This window comes from Erythrolamprus reginae, chromosome 1, assembly GCF_031021105.1.
Source record: "Erythrolamprus reginae isolate rEryReg1 chromosome 1, rEryReg1.hap1, whole genome shotgun sequence".
Taxonomy (NCBI): Eukaryota; Metazoa; Chordata; class Lepidosauria; order Squamata; family Dipsadidae; genus Erythrolamprus; species Erythrolamprus reginae.
The window spans coordinates 226,310,252-226,329,842 of NC_091950.1; the positions used below are offsets into that span (position 1 = coordinate 226,310,252).

The 19,591-nt window shown below is 37.9% G+C and overlaps 1 protein-coding gene across 1 annotated transcript in view; it reads right to left on the minus strand.

The window, feature by feature from the left end:
- Positions 1 to 19,262, minus strand: part of ITGB2 (integrin subunit beta 2) — a 122,326-nt gene extending 103,064 nt beyond the window's left edge. Inside the window, exon 1 of the mRNA XM_070732349.1 lies at positions 19,233 to 19,262. Coding sequence (XP_070588450.1) covers positions 19,233 to 19,247 — 15 coding nt within the window. The 5' untranslated portion in view covers positions 19,248 to 19,262. The remainder of the gene's footprint in view (positions 1 to 19,232) is intronic.
- Positions 19,263 to 19,591: the final 329 nt, after the last annotated feature.

A 19,591-nucleotide genomic window follows, 5' to 3' on the forward strand; every position in this document is an offset into this window, starting at 1 on the left:
AACATACTCTTTTTTATATAATTCCCCATAAAAATCTCTCATTATTTTTTCCATTTCTACAGTATTACGTTTTATTAGACCATCCTTATCTTTTAAAGCAGAGATAAAAGATTTCTCTTTTTTTTTTTCAAATAGTGTACCATTTGCTTCATAGATTTGTTGTTCCAACTTCTAATTCTATGTTTCATAATCATCTTCATTTTATTCCAATTTTCCTCATCAAGTAATTGTAATTGCTTTTTCTTAAATGATAATAATAAATTCCATTCTCTGTTTCTTGTAATTTTTAAGGTTTCTTGGATTAATTCTATCTCTTTTAATAAATTATTTCTCTTAACATTCCAGGATTTCCTAAGGAAAGCTTCCGTACTAATGCAGTTACCCCTCATCACTGCTTTATGTGTATCCCAGACTATTGTTTCTTTAATCTCGCCTGTTGCATTAATACTAAAAAATCTATTGAGTTCCTTTTGTAATTTAATTCTACTCTCCTCATTTGCAGAGACAATGGGGTTATACCTCCAAATTCTTTGTTTATTACAAACCTCTATTTCTAACACAGCTGACAAAGGAGCATGATCTGATAGCCAGATAGCTTTCACTTCTGCTTTCTTCAACTTAACCTTATCTGTTTTATTAATTAACATGTAATCTATACAGCTAAATTTATTATGTCTTGCAGAATAGAAAGTATCTCTTTTAACTACGTTTTGATGAAGGTCCATCATATTAATTTTATTTAAATGTAACTTTTTCGTTTCCCCCTTCCCTGTTGTTAATTCCAAATTAAAATCACCTGCTAAAACCACTATACCTTCCGCAAAATTATCTAATTTCCGTTTTACATTTATTATGAATTGTTTTGCATTTACGTTAGGGGCATAAATAACCGCTAGAGTTACTAGATTATTTCTTACTTTCTCCTTAATAAATAACATTCTGCCATCCTTGTCCCTCTTAATATTGCTTAACTGAAAATCCACTCTTCTGTGAACCAAAATAGCTACCCCTTTTGCTTTGTTCGTTCCTTTCGACTGATAAACTTTTTCCCATTCTATATTTGTTACTAATTTATTTGTTTTTTCCCTTCCCTTACGAGTCTCTGAAAGGAATAAAATATCTGCCTTACAGTCTTTAGCCAGCTTCATGATTCTACATCGCTTTTTCTGTGATGAAAGACCATTTACATTTAGAGATAGAAGGCCTAAATCACCCATTTACATAAACTAAATGCATTTCCTCTTTCAACAAAACAGAGCCTGCCGGAGAATTGTTTATTTTCCCAATGAATCCACACCCTGGTGCCTCTAACCTGACCTCCCCCCCAGGGGAAGGCAACGGAAAAAACCTTCCGTTACTGAGAGGCACTCTTAGATCTACATTCCCTCTGAAAGCCCTCCCTTCTTCCCCATTTTACAAGACAATAAAAGATTCCTCCCTCCTTCCCTCCTCTCCCCTTGTTAACTAGCATGAACCCCCAACAAGAAGTACAGAAGTACGGAAAAAAGGTTAATTAGTTGAAAAACTTAATACCATATTAGCACGACAACTCAGTTCAGTTTATTATTTTTTTCTTTTGTCGGGTGATTCGTGGCTCATCTCGCTTCTCCGATTGAAGTGAAGCCAATTCTCTTTGAAGCTCGGCAATTTTCTCCTCTTTGGTTTGTTCTGACTCGCGAAACGGTTCTGCTGCATCTGGCCGGTCGATCGATGCCTGGCTCTGCATTGCTTCCTCTGGATTTAATCCCAATTGGAAAAGTAGCTTTCTTCCTTCTTCTAATGACGTTGCCTGAAAAAACTTGGTATCTTTAAACACAATGATGGTGGCAGGGTATCTCCAAGAAAATTTGATTCCATTTTCATACAGCTGAGAAGAGACCTCTCTCATCTGATTTCTCATCTTGAGAGTCTCGGCAGATAAATCTTTTAAAACACGTATTGGAAAAGCTTTGTAACGTAAGTTTAAAATCTGTTTGAGTTCTTTAAAAATCTCTGCAGCTCTTCTTTCTGAAGCAAATCTAATAACAATGTCTTTTGAATCACCCTTACGAGGTCCAAAAGCCCAATGCGCTCTTTCAAATTCTTGCAACTCACATGTAACTTTGTTCTCGATAAACCACTGGAGGATTTCTTGAATAAGTTGTTTGCCCCCCCCAAAAATCTTTGGGGAAGCCTCTCAAGCGTATGTTAGCACAACGCTGTCTATCTTCAAGATTTATGATGCGAATTTCCTGGCGAGATTTCCCCGCTTCCAGCTTTCCAATCCTTAGATCTTGAGTTTTGGTTTGTTGTTTCAGTTCCGCCATTCCAGTTCCCAGTGCCGATAAATCTTTTTTCATCTCTTGGAGCAATTTGCCCATATCAGCAAAACCTTTAAGCAGCGAGTCCATCTTCTCCTCCAGCTCCACAGCAGACGCCATTTTCCCTTTGTGCTCACTTCTTCACCCAACCGCGTTTAAAAAAAGTTGTTTGCTTCAACTTTTAACTCCTTCTGGTAAAGTTTTCCGACAGCTTATTCAGTTCACTCTCCTCTCAATCCACTTTTGGTAAGCTAGAGAGGGTAGTTAAGGGTTAACTTTTATTTTTTCTTCTTCATATGGGAGAGCCCTCCCTCGGTGCGTCTAGCTCAGGCGACGCATGCGTAGATCTCCCACTCTGTGGGACTTAACTGGTCGCTGGGATTCATGCGGCAGAAGGCGGTCCCGGAGATAATGTGGTCCGGTGCCGTGAAGGGCTTTATAGGTCATAACCAACACTTTGAATTGTGACCAGAAACTGATCAGCAACCAGTGCAGACTGCAGAGTGTTGGTGTAACATGGGCATATTTGGGGAAGCCCATGATTGCTCTCGCAGCTGCATTCTGCATGATCTGAAGTTTCCGAACACTTTTCAAAGGTAGCCCCATGTAGAGAGCATTACAGTAGTCAAGCCTCGAGGTGATGAGGGCATGAGTGACTGTGAGCAGTGACTCCCGGTCCAGATAGGGCCGCAACTGGTGCACCAGGCCAACCTGGGCAAACACCCCCCTCGCCACAGCTGAAAGATGTTTCTCTAATGTGAGCTGTGGATCGAGGAGGACGCCCAAGTTGCGGACCCTCTCTGAGGGGGTCAATGACATCCCCCCCCAGGGTGATGGACAGACAGATAGAATTGTCCCTGGGAGGCAAAACCCACAGCCACTCCGTCTTATCAGGGTTGAGTTTGAGTCTGTTGACACCCATCCAGACCCCAACAGCCTCCAGGCACCGGCACATCACTTCCACTGCTTCGTTGACTGGACATGGGGTGGAGATGTACAACTGGGTATCATCCGCATACTGATGATACCTCATCCCATGCCCTTGGATGATCTCGCCCAGCAGTTTCATGTAGATATTAAATAGCAGGGGGGAGAGGACCGACCCCTGAAGCACCCCACAAGGGAGAAGCCTAGAGGTCGACCTCTGACCTCCCACTAACACCGACTGCAACCGACCGGAGAGGTAAGAGGAGAACCATTGAAGAACAGTGCCTCCCACTTCCAACCCCTCCAGTCGGCGCAGAAGGATACCATGGTCGATGGTATCGAAAGCCACTGAGAGGTCGAGAAGCACCAGGACAGAGGATATACCGGGCCTGCCAGAGATCATCCATCAATGCGACCAAATCAGTTTCCGTGCTGTAGCCGGGCCTGAATCCTGACTGCTGAGGGCCTAGATAATCGGCTTCTTCCAAGGACCGCTGGAGCGCCACCACCTTCTCGACAACCTTCCCCATAAAGGGAAGGTTGGAAACTGGCCGGTAGTTGTTAAGAATGGCTGGGTCCAGGGACGGCTTCTTGAGTAGGGGGCGCTCAAGTGCCTCCTTGTAGGGATCCGAAAAGGACCCCCTCCTCAAAGAAGCGTTGACAATCTCCTGGACCCATCTCCGTGTCACCTCTCTGCTGGCCGAGACCAGCCAGGAGGGACACGGATCCAGTAAGCAGGTGGCGGAACTCACAACTCCAAGGGTCTTGTCCACTTCATCAGGTGTCACCAGATCAAACTCTTCCCAGACAGATGGACAAGTACAGGCCCCAGTCACCTCGACTGACTCATCCAACTGCCCGGATCCGAGCGATTTTATCAGTGAAAAACGTTTTAAAATCCTCGGCACTACTCTGTAAGGGCTCCCCAAATCCCCCCTGGTTAAGAAGGGAGCGGGTCATCCTAAACAGAGCGGCCGGGTGGGATTCCACTGATGCAATCAAGGCAGCATGATACGCGCATCTTGCCGCCTTGAGCGCCACTTTGTAAGTCTTAAAATGAGCTCTTACAAGTGTTCGATCGGATTTGGATTTACTCTTCCTCCATCGCTTCTCTAGACATCTCTTCTGGTGTTTCAACTCCCGGAGCTCCTCGTTGAACCATGGAGCTCGACAGGGTCTAGTGCCGCTGAGAGGTCGCAACGGCGCAATCCGGTCAAGAGCCTCCGCTGCAGCCTTGTTCCAGGCCTCAGCAAGAGACTCTGCCGAACTGTGGATGAGTGCATCTGGAATAACCCCAAGCGCCCTCTGAAAGCCCTCTGGGTCCATCAGGTGTCTGGGGAAGAACCACCTAGTCAATTCCGCCTCCCTGTGGGGAAGGATTGGAGCCAGGAAGTCAAGCCGTAGTAGAGAATGGTCTGACCATGACAAAGGCAACACTTCTAAGCCCCTTAGTCTCAGACCATTACTCAATTGCTCAGAGAGGAATACCATGTTGGGTGCGTGCCCCCCTCGTGAATCAGACCCTGTACTACTTGAGTCAGGTCCATGGCTGTCATGGTGGCCATGAACTCATGTGTACTTGTAAACATATTATGTCTATTTTTAATTTCCTTCCCTGTGTTTTCCTCTTATAACCGAATTCAATCCATTTATATTAATCAAAATCATCTTAATCTCTTCTTCCATGATCATTTATTCAATGCTTTAACTGATCTTGTCAGCCTCATATCTCTTTGATGCTTTGCCTTCTTAGCCATTGCTCCTTCCATTTCTTTCTCTTTGTCTCTTTAGCAGAAGAGAAGACTTGCTTGTTGTTTTGTCTCATCTCTAGTATCTTCTTGGAATCTAACCTCTCTTCTCTCAATCTTTTTTTGCTCTGTTCAAACTGTTGGCAATAAAGTATTTAAGCTTTTTCAACTGTATCCAATCTATATCTTTGTTTCTGCCAAACCAACATTATCCTCTCTGGTATCAATGATCTAAAATTCACTTCTCTTTCAATCAATCTCTGTCAAAAATTGATATTCTCTTCTCAAATCTCTCATTCTTCTTGGAACTTGTTTCAGTGTCACTATCTTCTTTCCTTTATACTTGATTGTAATATTTCTTAGCTTATGTAGTATTTCTGTTCTGAGCTATTTATTTGTGAACCTTATATAAACTTCTCTGGGCATTTTATTTTTTATTGCATATCTCGTATGTATTCTGTAGATTTCATCAATATCATAAAGTATATTTTCTTTGCTTTCCTCCATCACTTCTGCCAAAATTTCTGCCATCATCTCAGCCAAGTTTTCTCTCTTTTTTCTGTCACGTTTTGGAATCATAAATAATATTCGTATAGATTTTCAATGTTATAATTGTCTCACCTGTCTTTTATCTGACTCTGTGAGACAATCATCAAGTTCCTCCATCTTCATCTTAGTTACTTGAAATTCTCCTCAATTTTCTGTTAACATTGTTCATTTTTTCCACCAGTCCTTTCACATCCTTCAATTCCTCTTGCACTTTACCAATATTTTCTTTAAAGTCTGTATGTAACACCTGTATTCATACTCTTCAGTTCCATGGTGTTAGCCTTATCTGCTTGCGCTGAATGATCTGCCACTTTCTGCCCTGGAGTTTGAGTTGTAGAAGCAATTGCTGATGTCAAATATGATATTGTCATTTTCATCTTTACAAATACTTATAATCCAAATATTTTGTAATCCAAGGATAAGGCAAAAAAGAAGAGAAAAAAACAAAATCTAATAATAATAAAAAATCTTCTAAAAAATAAAAAATGATCCAATTCTCCAATAATCCAAATATGAAGAAGAGAAGGGAAAAATAGCAGCAAAAGAGAAAGGAAAAACAGGAAAAGAAAACGGGGAAAAAAATCTAAAATTCCAATCCAAAAAACTGAAGCAATATATTGGAGTACAAAACGTCAAAAACGAAAGAAGAAAAAACAGCAACCCACAAATATTCACTACAAAGTAATAAATTGCCACTCCCCCCTCTCCCACCCCCCAAAAGAAAGAAGTTATATTCGTTCTGTATTTCAGGCTCTTCCTGCCTTAATCCATCCAACAGAGTTCAAGGGGGGAAAGAAAAACATGTTCCAAAGCAAAAAACAAAGCCAAAACATTTATTCACAAAAACGACCCAATATTATATATTATGTATCTGTATCCTTACCATACCAAAAAAGAAAACAACAGCTGTTCTTCAAGGCTATACCAGGTCTAGTCACTAGATGGCACTATAACCCAGCCAGTGAGTCTAATAACCCAGTATAATAGTACCCAATAATAAAAGGCTAAAAAAAATTTTTAAAAAATTACAGAGGCAAAAATAGAAAAACAAAAGTAAAAAAGAGACAGCAGTAATATAAAAGAGAAACATTCTCAAGCACTTAACATAGATCCAATTCCATGCTAATAAATGTCTTTATGACACAGCTCTCACACCTGTTGTATTCAAGCCTCTATTTTTTCACTTTCTGCTTTCCCCGCTGCTAAAATCCACACAGGCAGCAGTTTAAAAAGAAAAAAACTCTCCCCCTCTTTGCAATTCCAAGTTCCAAACTGTTTTTCACTCCCTTCACACCTTACAGCTATCTCCTGTCTCAAATAATAAAAACCCCATCATACTCAGGTTGATTTCTGTTGTTCTTAATCCACTCTTCTCATTATGGCTGCCCCAGCTAGTGGCGACAAAGTCGCAGTTCTTCAGATGTTAGTCAGGAGGCTGCTGTCAGGTCCCTGGGAGGGTGGCTGCGATTCCCCCTGGGCCACTGATCTGTGCCTCTCCTCCTCCCCTTCAGGGTGGTCCTGACCTAGTTTCGGGTCTCCAAATAGCTAGAAATTTGGAGTTTCCCTCAAAAGTTCCAAGGGAGACATCCATACCGCTGTGTTGTTGGCCACGCCCCCTTCCTATTCTTGATGCGAACAGTTTTAGAGTACTGCTTCATCCAAGGATACATTTTAAAAAGAGAAATAAATAATGAAGATAATATTTAGATTAAGGCTACTTTAATGTAAAAGTAGAGGGGTGGCATACAAATCTAATAAATAATAATAATACTGTAATAATAATAATAAACATTTTTTTTGCTCAGATCAATTATAGTCCAAATACCATAAATAAGGAAAAAAGATGGAAAATTATTTGCATAAATTGCATTTGCATAATTAACAAAAATATTTAGATCATCTTCCTAAAAGCACTTGATTCTGCTATTTCTGTAAATAAATATAATGACAAGGTTTCCATGTGCATTTATTTTTTCTTAGCAACTTTTACTCGTTTCCCCATATTTTGTAGCCAGCATCTTTTATCTAATACATTTAGTCTATTTTAAAAATCTGTGGAAAAGCTTCTGAACTCAGTCTCAGTCAGATAAATATTTTGACTTTACCTATGGCATTTTTCTTTTTTCCCTAATTTCTGAAGTCAAACATTGCTCTATTTTAAATTTATTTTTCAATTATGTTTAAGCTACATTGTGTAGCTTAAACTACATAGTTACATATTCCTTATATTGGAAAAGTATTCAAATATAAAATGCATATAAAGTAATGAAGAAAATGTGTTCCAGGAGAAATTAGTACAAAATCTTCAATAGGAAAACTTTATTTTAAAATTAACCAAAAATGTTACGAGTAAAAAATAAAATGTTTGAAAAAAAAAAAGTGGTTTCTTCAAACCTATATCTTCTTTTGTCTCACTAATTGTCTCCTTTACATGGCTCGGTGTCAGGATTTTCTGATTCCTTCTTTGTCTTCCATATTTATTCTAATGCCAAATCATGTCACATATACTTTTAAATACAATTACTTTTTTTCTCAATTAAAAAAATGGCTCATCTCCTGCTCAACTTGTTTACCAAAATATTTTGCTTTCTATTTCATTATCCCACTATTGTCTGTTCATATCCATTTATGATCCTGCACTTCATTGCCAAAACCATTCACCTGATATTTATTAATACCAAATTATTTATATTACTAGTGTTTAGAAAATGTTAGCTGGAGTTTGGCAGCATACAATGATTCTCTTGAGACCTAGATGTTTTTGGAGCATAGACCATATCACTTGGCAAGTTTCCTGTCTGTCTGTCTCATAAATTGGCTTTGTTTCCTATCTTGGCTTAGTAAAGGAAATGTTTGAACATTGTTTTCTTCTGGACAATATTCCAGTCTGATGCCTATTAATGATTTCTAATAGATTTCTATGAATTTTTGGGGAGGCATTTTTTGCATCTCAGGCATAATTGCAACAGAGAAAGTATATCCTAAATAATTTGTTTGCAAACTATTATTGTCTCAATGCAGAGCATATAAAATGCTGTGAAGGAATGGGATGGGGTGTGACAAACAATCGGCATAATGACATGGTTTAATGAGCATTTCTGAGTTGCTATTATTTTTAAAAAAATTCATACCAAAAGCTTAGTGATATCAAGAAGCATAGCAATAGACTTCCTTGTGGTACATATCTTATTACTTATTAAAATATAATATAAAATCAAGTGGTAATGGCAGTTAGTAAATGGATTAAAAACAAAACAAATAGTCAAATGTTGAAATATACAGTATATACACACCTATAAAGGGTGGGAACTGATTGTATGCTTCTATCCATATGTCAGCAGAATAAACTTTGTTCCACGGGATGTCCAATTAAAAAGTATGTTAAATGTTTAGTGTGTCTTTGCTGTTGAAAGTGACGGAATGGGGCTAAATGAGCCCAAAGGAAATACATCACTGAAAACATATTAAATAGTTATAGGTTTGGGGGAAATCCTATTTTTTGTAAGAGTGATTATAAGTGTCCATTAAAACTAGATTTTCCTTAATCTGGCATTGGTGACTGCCTAGGCCCGTGATGGCGAACATATGGCACGCGTGGCATGCAGAGCCATACTGGAAGACATGCGAGATGTTGCCCTAAGTCAGCTCCAGCTGATTTATGGCCTTGGGAAAGGCCATTTTGCCCTCTGGACACTTCAGGAAAGCTTTATGAGGAAAAGGTGAATTGCATGCAATTCAGCATACTTGCAGATCCTAACTCACATTCCTGATTCCTGAGGAGGGCATTGTGAACTGAATACAGCCTAAGGCAGCAGAACCAATGATTTTGGTTCAGATATCCTTACATTCTTTATTTCTCCAGATAAGGAAAAGATGGCGAAGGGCAGCATATAAGTCCAATTAATAAATAAAATAAATATGTGCTGCAGATGACTGCTTCTCATGAGGAAACCACAGGACAGTAGTTTTCCACAAGTTTGAAGGCCAGGAGTTGATTGAATCAGTCAACTGGCTTGCAACCGTTTGAAAGAACATCAAGCTAACAAATCTCACTTTCTAACCACCTTCAGAAATCGTTCATGAAGCACTGGCTTCCTATACGAAATGCATTCCATTTTGGTTTTTGCAAGGCAAAAAAAGTAAACAACTTTATTATTTCAAAAACTGGACATTAGAGGTGACTGCAGTCTTTAGGTAGAGGGAAAAAATTATAAACCTTCAAAAATATTGCAAAAAGTTCTAGTTTTTTCTCATCATTCCTATCATTCTTTTCCTTCCACTTAGGATTATATGACTGTAACTTGTTGCTTGTATCTTAAGATTTTTATTAATATTGATTGTTTCTTCATTGCTTATTTGACCCCTATGACAATCATTAAGTGTTGTACCACATGATTTATTTATTTATTATTTATTTATTCTATTTTTATGCCGCCTTTCTCCTTAGACTCAGGGCGGCTTACAACATGTTAGCAATAGCACTTTTTAACAGAGCCAGCATATTGCCCCCACAATCCAGGTCCTCATTTTACTCACCTCAGGAGGATGGAAGGCTGAGTCAACCTTGAGCCGGTGATGAGATTTGAACCGCTGACCTACAGATCTACAGTCAGCTCCAGTGGCCTGCAGTACAGCACTCTACCTGCTGCGCCACCCTGGCTCTTGATTCTTGACAAATGTATCTTTTTTGTGTACGCTGAGAGCATATGCACCTTGTGTATCCAATCACACTTGGCCAATAAAGAATTCTATTCTATTCTATTCCATTCCATTCTAATGAAAATACTTTTTTGAAGAATAGACTCAGAAATGAGTAGCCACAAAATCAATAATGTCAGTAATAATGTCTGTTTTTATGGATAGACTATAACCAAAATATGTTATTTAAGGAATGACAGATGTAGAGCAAATTTTACTGATATGATAGAGATGGTATCATAATGTGTTTACATTTGACAAGCGAAGATAATAATTTAGAAAAGGATTTTCCTCTGCATCTGTAGAAGAAATTAGTTGAGGCATTAAAATTTAAAAGGGAAATACAAATGACAAACCAAGACAGTAACTTCGATAGTTTTTTCCTACTGGATTTACAAAAGAGGCTTGTTAAACTCTTGAAGAACTCTGCATAACGGAACAAAAAAGTAATGAAAGTATCAAATCCTATGACAACATTTGAATGAAGAAAATATTCAAATTATTAGAAGGAATTCAAAATTGGTTTATTTCCTCAAGGTTAAAACAAAATACTGTATGCTACTTCTGGAAACTTTTACAGACTTTTTACTGATTGAAAAAATGATGCATTGTGTATTTTTTTATAGATTAAAGTTGGGGTATGGCATGAAGAGATAAATGTTTGTAACCTTAGAGAGGGTAACTAGTTAATAAATTTGGTTATACAGTATTTGTAATAAAAGTTGAAATTGCTTTGTCATATTTTTTTCCTCTTTCCTTTCAATGTTCCTACTTTTCTCTTTGTCTTCTTTTTTCTTAAACCTTTTACTCCTATTTTCTTTTTAAAGTTTAAATGTAATACATTTCATTTTTATAAGCAAAATTCTTAATAAGAATTGTACCCAGCACATAGACCCACACAAGGTACTTTAAGCCAGTGGAGAGTTTGTTAGTTCTGTTTCAATCTGTCCTTTCCTGTTTCTCATCAACCATATGCAATTGTTTATGTTTATATGATAAAGTCAAACAAATTTTTATCATGACCATAATACCAATAAAAAGTAAGTGACACAAAATTAAAAGGAAAGAAAAGTAGTGCAATTTTCAAGGTAAGGAATGGCAGCTAGTCAACAGAGGCCCAGAATTGGACAACTCAGAAAGATATATCTGATATGTATATGGTCTTCACATAACTTCATAAACATACCGTAGTTACATAGCTTCACAAACCCTTCACTTACCATAGGGTCAATAAGATCCTTATTTTGAAAATCATGTTGGCTATTCTGAAATCATCCCACTTATAGCTAAAAATGGCAAATGCGATTTCAGTCTTCATCAATTGAAATATGGGAATATCAAATTATGGGAACTACTAATTCTACAACTCTTACATTTACTTAGAAATAACAAAAGCTAAACACTTCCTCTATTAGGAATTATGACACATGCATAGTTCTTATTAGCCAAATAGAGTATAAAAATATAAAGTATTAAAAAAGTAAACATGATTCAAATAGTTTATTCTATTTTTCAGAGAGAGTATATACTTCAGCACCCTTGGAACAAAAGGAATGGAAACTATTTGTTAGTAATGAATACAAAATTAACTTTCAAGTATAATAGGTTCTTGTCTTGATGGTAACCAGAGCTCTATAACTCACTTGGTTGACTTTATTGAAAAGATGTAAGAGTACATATTACTATTCTGAAATAAGGCAGCTGAGTCTCAGACAAGGACGTTAGATATATTCAGAGTTTTGTGATAGGAAACCTCCTTCTCTAGTAATTAGATCAGGAGGGTTAGAGTCACCTGAATTTTTCAATTCTGCAGTACATTCTCTAGTTCTGCAATTACATCTCTGTGCCATTTGAGGCTTGAATGCCTTAATGGTAAAAGTCCAGCTGGTTGTTTTCTGAAATCACTCCCACTGTTGGAAAACCAAAATACTGCTTGAAGCACCAGAATACTGTTTTGCAATCATTTTACAATTCAATAGATTGATCCCTCTGAGTGAACAAAGGGACTTTTTAAGCCTAAAATGGAATCCTTGTATCTTCTCTGTGATGTTCGAGTTAACTTGCATTTAGTATGCAAAGTGGGAGATTTCTAAGAAAAGAATATATTGACATGTTAACAGTATGTGAATACAGTAGATGCAATATTTGTCAGTTATAGCAAGCATGTTAGATCACTGGCCTGGATGTTGGCAAATCAGAAAAACTGAATTGGTGACAACTATGGACAGTTGCTATGGTCCCTGTGACATGATAGTGACTTTGGACAACTATGCTCAAGGTTACCTTCTCTTACTTTTTCTCAGAGCAGCAAAGGTATTTTTATGAGTTCCTAAGTTGATTTCCACATACACTGTAATTAGTTTTAGCTGAGTTTTTATAAGATATGGTGATATGATATGCTGAGTATTTAATTAGATTGTATTGGTCTCATTGTTTTTAGCCTCCTTGAATACAATTTGGTTGAAAGGCAGATATAAATCTATTAAAGAAACAACATTAGTGCATAGCAATTAGTCTTATAACACTTATTTTCTGTAGGAATGTGGATCCTGTTGATTTTTTCCCCAGTAATCAAAAATAACTAGTATTATGGTTGGCAGATTTTTTAGCAACATTGATTCATTTTGCTGACATGTTTTATAACCTTTTCTATGCAAAAATTTTTCATCCAAATTCACACGTTTAACAAAAAATTCTGTTATGATATAGGAAGAAGTAAGCCTTTGACTATGGGAGGATATAGTCTTTTTTTAATTTAAAGTTGTGCCATATTTGACTGATCACGCGCCCATCATCAATTGTCTTTAAATAAACTTTGGAACTTTTGGTTAAGATATAATATTGTGAAACACATAGCAGCTCTATGACCTGAGCCTTTCAATTTCTCTTCTGACCTAAAGTGCAGGCGATAAGACACTGAACATTCTCAGCTCACTTCTATTGTAGCAGCAATGAAAATGAATTGATAAAAAAACCTGTATGACCTCTTCAGACCCTGTCTTTATATGTTGCTTTTTAAATCTTTTATTGCATATTCATTTATGTTCATCATATTTATTTAATAAATATGCCAGCCAGCTACTTCAAAAAGTTCTTAGTTCTCTATGTGGTAGTATTAAGATTTATGACTGATTTCTAAGAAGTGTATAAACAGATCTGTGTACCACGAATAAAAACGAATAAGAAAAAATAATGTAAGGCAACAATCCAAAGAGCTGCTTCTTTCAGAAAGTGAGGTAGGTTTGGATTGTTAGCAGAATTTATTGTCAGGAATGCTGACTCATGCCCAGATTTCCACACAGGTAGGTGTTCCAACCTGCAGCTTAAAACAAAGAGCTTGAGGGGACAACATTTCAATTGATGTCTAGTCACTTCCAAGAACACTGCAAGAGAATTCTTTTCACTGAGAAAGTTAATCCTCCCCCCAATTCATTACATAGGGATAATAAAAGGGTGTGTTAGCAGACTTCTGCTTACTGTAGCTAAGGAGGTATTACAAGAGAAAGTTGATGTAGATGCATCTTCTGATAATATATACAGATTGGATTGTCTGACTGTATTATATAGGGTTTTTAGTTGTACTTTTAAAATATACAATGATACCTCGTCTTATGAACACCCATTCATACGAACTTTTCGTGATACGATCCCGGGGTTTATGATTTGTTTGCCTTGTCTTAAAAACCATTTTCGTTTTACGAACCCAAGCCGGGATGCGTAGGGTCTCTTACTGCACGTGTGCTCTCGTACTGCACATGCACTCTCTGACTGCTACAGGGATTCCCCTGCCTTGTGATTATCACCGCCGTGATTTCCCATTTGATTACAGTCCCCACCAGGATTCCACGCGGGAGCCATGCCCGAACCTGGAGCCCGCTTAGGAGCCGCCATCTGCTTGGAGGAGAAGCCACCGCCGCCATCGTCGCTGCAGCCACCACTGCGGGAGGAGCCACGCCGGGCTCCGAAGTTCGCAAAAGTTTCCGTGCCTCCTCTGCGGCCAGGAGGCTCGGCGGTGAAGGAGGCCATGTTCGGGTGCAGGAGTCCGGGCCTCCTCGCCCACCTCCAGTGCCCTCACACCTTTGGCCTCCCGCCGCTGCCCATTGCCCGTCCAATCCGCCCCTCTCTTCAGCTTTGTCCTCCACCTCCCGCCTTGGGACGTGGCTCCTCACGCAGTGGTGGCTGCAGCGGCAGCAGCGGCTTCTCCTCCTCTGGCTGCTAGTGAGGATCCTGGCGGGCAGTTTCAAGCGACTCTCTCGCAGCCCCTTCGCTGACAGTGCTCCCAGCAAAGGAACTGGGCAGGCATTCCCGAAGTGCTTGGCGAAAGCGCTCCCAGTGAAGTGGCTGTGAGAGCGCTTTCTCTGAGCACTTCGGAAATGCCCACCCTGCCCCTCTCGCAGCCCCTTCGCTGGGAGCACTTTCGTCCAGGACTGTCAGCGAAGGGGCTGCAGGAGAGGCAGCACAGGCGTTCCTGAAGCGCTTGGAGAAAGCGCTCTCATAGCTGCTTCGCTGGGAGCACTTTCGCCGAGCGCTTCCAGAACGCCCACCCCGCAGGAGGTGCAGGAGAGGTGGGGCAAATTTCCTGGGAATTTTTTCCGGGCTCGGGTTCTTAAGTAGAAAATGGTTCTTAAGAAGAGGCAAAAAAATCTTGAACACCTGGTTCTTATCTAGAAAAGTTCTTAAGTAGAGGCATTCTTAGATAGAGGTAACACTGTACAATTCTTCTGCTTTTAACATTATAACATCTGAGTGGAGGAAATCTTGCAGAAGCAGTTGAGGAGCATAGAACGAGGAGAAGCATCCAAACACAGAAAAACTGACCAAACATTCAGAAAAGATAGTGGCGAGCATGGACCAGCACAGACAGAACAGGAACCATGATGCCAAAATTATCAGCAGGTCACTAATGTTTCAGGCAATCTGATCTGAACCGGGAAGAACCCATCCCTGACTTTTCTCCACACATTCCAATAGAAAGAAGTTCCCTGAGGCTGGGTTCCAGCACACGTCTGACAGATCGGAAGACTAAACCTCTGGTCCTGGTGACTGACCCAGACTGGATCCTGCAACATTATTCTGGGACACGTTTCCTTTCATTTTGGAAAGTAATGAGTTAAAGAAACTATATTATTTGACTATTTGTGTATATAAAAGATTTTACATAAAAAATAAATTACAATGAAGAAATCATCATACATATAATAAGCTTCCTTTCTCAGGTCCAATGCCAGCATTAATATGTAGGTAGATAACAATAGCAATTAGCTCATAGTGGTTTTACAGGTCCATCTAAGCTGTTTACAGAATCAGCATATTGCCCCCAACAATCTGGGTCCTCATTTTACCCACCTCGGAAGGATGGAAGGCTGAGTCAACCTTGAGCCAGTGGTGAGATTTGAACTGCTGAACTACAGCTAGCAGTTAGCTGAAGTAGCCTGCAGTGCTGCATTCTAACCACTGCGCCACCCCGATAACAATTTTTAAAAGTTTATTTGTATAGTAAATATGACAAATGAATATGCAAGAATCAAGGCAAATATACTTAGGAGCCAAGGGCTTGGCAGCACAGGGAAACAATAGCCAATTGCCAGACGTCAACATACCAATCAGCCAATAGGAAGGCACCACATAAACCTGACACATAGAACAGCTCAACGCATGTATTCCAGTAGAGAAATTCCCTGAAGATATGCTCCAACATGAGTCTCAAAACGTGGAACAGTAAATCTGGGATCCCAGTGACTAACCCAGGTTTGATCTCATAAGAATATGCAAGGTCTATGTTCATCATCAAATAATATGAAAGTAACATGATTATGCCAATAGTACTGACACATCTTTTTTAAACAAACTGCAGAGATATGTCCACTAGTTATTTAAAAATCTCCTTCTTCCATATTTTAATATTACAGTAGGATTCACATGGCAATATACTTTGCGCAGTTTGAACTGATTTGCTATTTGATTGTGAGACATAAAGCTTTACACCATATAATATTAAATTCTTTGGATTGTAGCCATTATTGGAAGGAAGTCTTATCAATTATGTATAGCACTAGAAACTCTCCAGGGTATATTTAAAAATACATTAAATCAAGAAGGAATCAATTTATTTAATTTTATTCTTCAACAATTCTAGGATGAAGGAATGGACAGTAACAGTTCTGTATTTAAAAGATAGATAGAAATAAGAAAGTATTTCTCCTATTACAACATCAAGCTCTAAATTTATAACATGGTAAATGATGGGCTCCGAACTTGGCAATTAGATTGGAAATATTTCTTCACCATTTGAGGAGACATCATCAGTGCTCTCTGAATTGTGCTCATCTGAAAATGGTAAATCATTTACTATAGCCTGTGGTAAGACTTTCAGACTTGATGATTTTAATACTTTTAAAAAGTTGAAAATGTTGACTGCATAAAAGAATTTCAAAGCTAAAACTTGTAATCTACTTATACAAATAGACAGCCCATTAAAAGTAGACCACAACAATCAAAGTAATCACTCACTTTTACCTTTATTAGGAAAATCGAGTTTCATTTTAAGTTTTTCATCTATAATCCTACCACATACTGATTAAAAACAAAGCTACAAACCTGCTCAATTACAAAGTATTTTTTTTAAAATTGGACACAGTACATTGCTCTTTTTTAGGTGTTTTCAAATTTCTGCTATTCAAAAGGCTAATGAGAGGAAGAGCTCACTGTCCTGTGCAATTTCTAGTTTGCTGCTGTTAAAAGAAACTGAAAAACAAGATCTTATATATATATAGTTTCTAAAACCATGACTCCTTGTATTGAAAGATGATGGTGTTTTTGCAGATCAAAAACTATACACTCTCCTGAAGGAGGCGAATTAGAATCAATCTTTATTACAATCACAGACCAGCCGAAAAGTTAAACATTACATTCTCTTTAAAGTATTTAAATTTATATCCTTGAGGAGACTACATGGCTCCTGTGGATACTCAAAGACCTGGCAATATTTCCCTTCCATCTGACAGTCTCTCTTCCCTTCTTATTTTTAAGTAAAAAAGTAAAACAAGAAAGCTTTAAGTTTAAAAAATAAAACCCTTACATATAGCAAGTTGCTTGTGAGATATACTGTGGCAAATGGGTATACTGTACTGTGACTTACCCTCAATGCAACACTAATAAGTAATACAGTGTTCCCTCGATTTTCGCGGGTTCGAACTTCGCGAATAGCCTATACCACGGTTTTTCAAAAAATATTAATTAAAAAATACTTCGCGGTTTTTTTCCCTATACCACAGTTTTTCCCATCCAATGACGTCATACTTCATCACCAAAGTAATAATTTTTGCAAATAAATAACAAAAAAAATAATTATTGTTCATAAATAATTATGCTTATAAATATCAGGATCACTAAGTGCCTTATTCAATGGTGAGTACTAGTAATAATGGTGAGTAAATGGTTGTTAAGGGAATGGGAAATGGTAATTTAGGGGTTTAAAGTGCTAAGGGATGGCTTGTGATACTGACCATAACCAAAAATGGTGTATTTACTTCCGCATCTCTACTTCGCGGAAATTCGATTTTCGTGGGGGGTCTCGGAACGCATCCCCCGCGGAAATCGAGGGAACATTGTATAGCGACACAAATTTTTATACAAAATACTAATTTTTATTATCAATTGTGGATCATGTTTACAGTGATTTTTAAAATGTTTTAGCTTCATTGCAAGCTGACAAATCACTAAAATATATAGCATTCAAATTCATTCTCTCTCTCTCTCTCTCTCTGTGTGTGTAAAACAGACTCATGAAATCAGACCAGTTTATTCAACCTAGCCTCCTTCCCATAATGGCATAAAATTTATATAAAGTGTATACAGGAAGCCAAGGCCATATCTTTGTCCTTCTGTTGCCCCTTAGCAGCTGTATTCACTCTGAGAAGCAGCCATTGATATTCTCATTGTCCATAAATTGATTGAATACCCTATTAATCTATTTAACATAATAGCTATCACAATATTTTGGAGCATCTCATTCTATAAATGTATAATGAACGTTGTAAAGTATTTTATTGGGTGACTTTAAATTCCATTATTATGAGACAGAACCTCCTTGTATCTATTTTTGTCTACCGTGCATAATTTGTGTTTTTTCTATTGATCCTCCTAAAGTAAAACTACATTGACAGACTCATGAAATCATTACACATTGAGCTTAAGTCAAGGGAGGCTTTCAATATTTTCACTTAAAAGATTTCAGAGAGAAAGAAATTTCCATCCAAGTCAGAATTTTCATTTTAAAATTAAGCAAACTAACAACTGCACCAGCTTAACTTTCAGAATCTGTAATATTCAGCATTGGATTCTAAAGATTATTGCAGAATTCTTTTCAGCAATGTCCTATTTATTAAATAATCAATAATTCAACTGGAGAAACTATTTTATCAGAGCAAATTCACAAAGAAAGGAAAAAGGAAAAATTTGTATTAAGTTTCTAGTATTGACTGGAACATTGCTAAGGGTTTAGTACTAAGTTTAGTAGTAAGACGTGTTGTTTTCTTAATTGGAAATACAGTAGAATAATTATGTAGACAAAATGGGACAGAGATTGGATTATTAGAATATGTAGTGTAATTAATAACACTAAATGAAAGGGATTGCCCATGTCATAAACTATTATCATAATTAGTTTTCAGAAACTCCTTGCCTTTCGTAAACTCCTCAAAACCCACCTTTGTCGTCAGGCATGGGGGAACTGAGATATCTCCCCCGGACCTATACAATTTATGTATGGTATGTTTGTATGCATGTCTGCTTAATAATGGGTTTTAAAAAAATATTTTAAATTGTAAATTATTAGATTTGTTATGAACTGTTTTATTGTGTTGTGAGCTGCCCCGAGTCTACGGAGAGGGGCGGCATACAAATCTAATAAATAAATAAAATAAATTTTAAAAAAATATTTCATTTTGTATACAGTACATGTATATATTGTGTGTGTTTTCACACATACATATAGTGTTAGATAACTCACTAAAGAAGTGTTCATAGGATTTCCAGATGTTCTGTCATGAAATTGTCAATCAGAATCTGAGCAGCCCCTTCAGTAATGTGCCCTTTTTAGAATTCTGATGTAGCTAAAATTCAAAGCATGCAAACCTCTCATTTTCTCAAGGTTTGTAATATTATTACTGAATTCATTCCAGGAAAGATGATTGCACACACCCATTTTAAGACTGTAATCTTACAATGCTTTTGGGTGACACCAGGTCAGTTTTTGAATCGGCAGCTGTTCAGATCATTCGGTCAATGAGTCCCACTACTTTACCTAGATCCGCTTAGAAAAAAGATCCCTTTATCGGCGTGCCAGAACCACAGCTATAAATTTGGTGC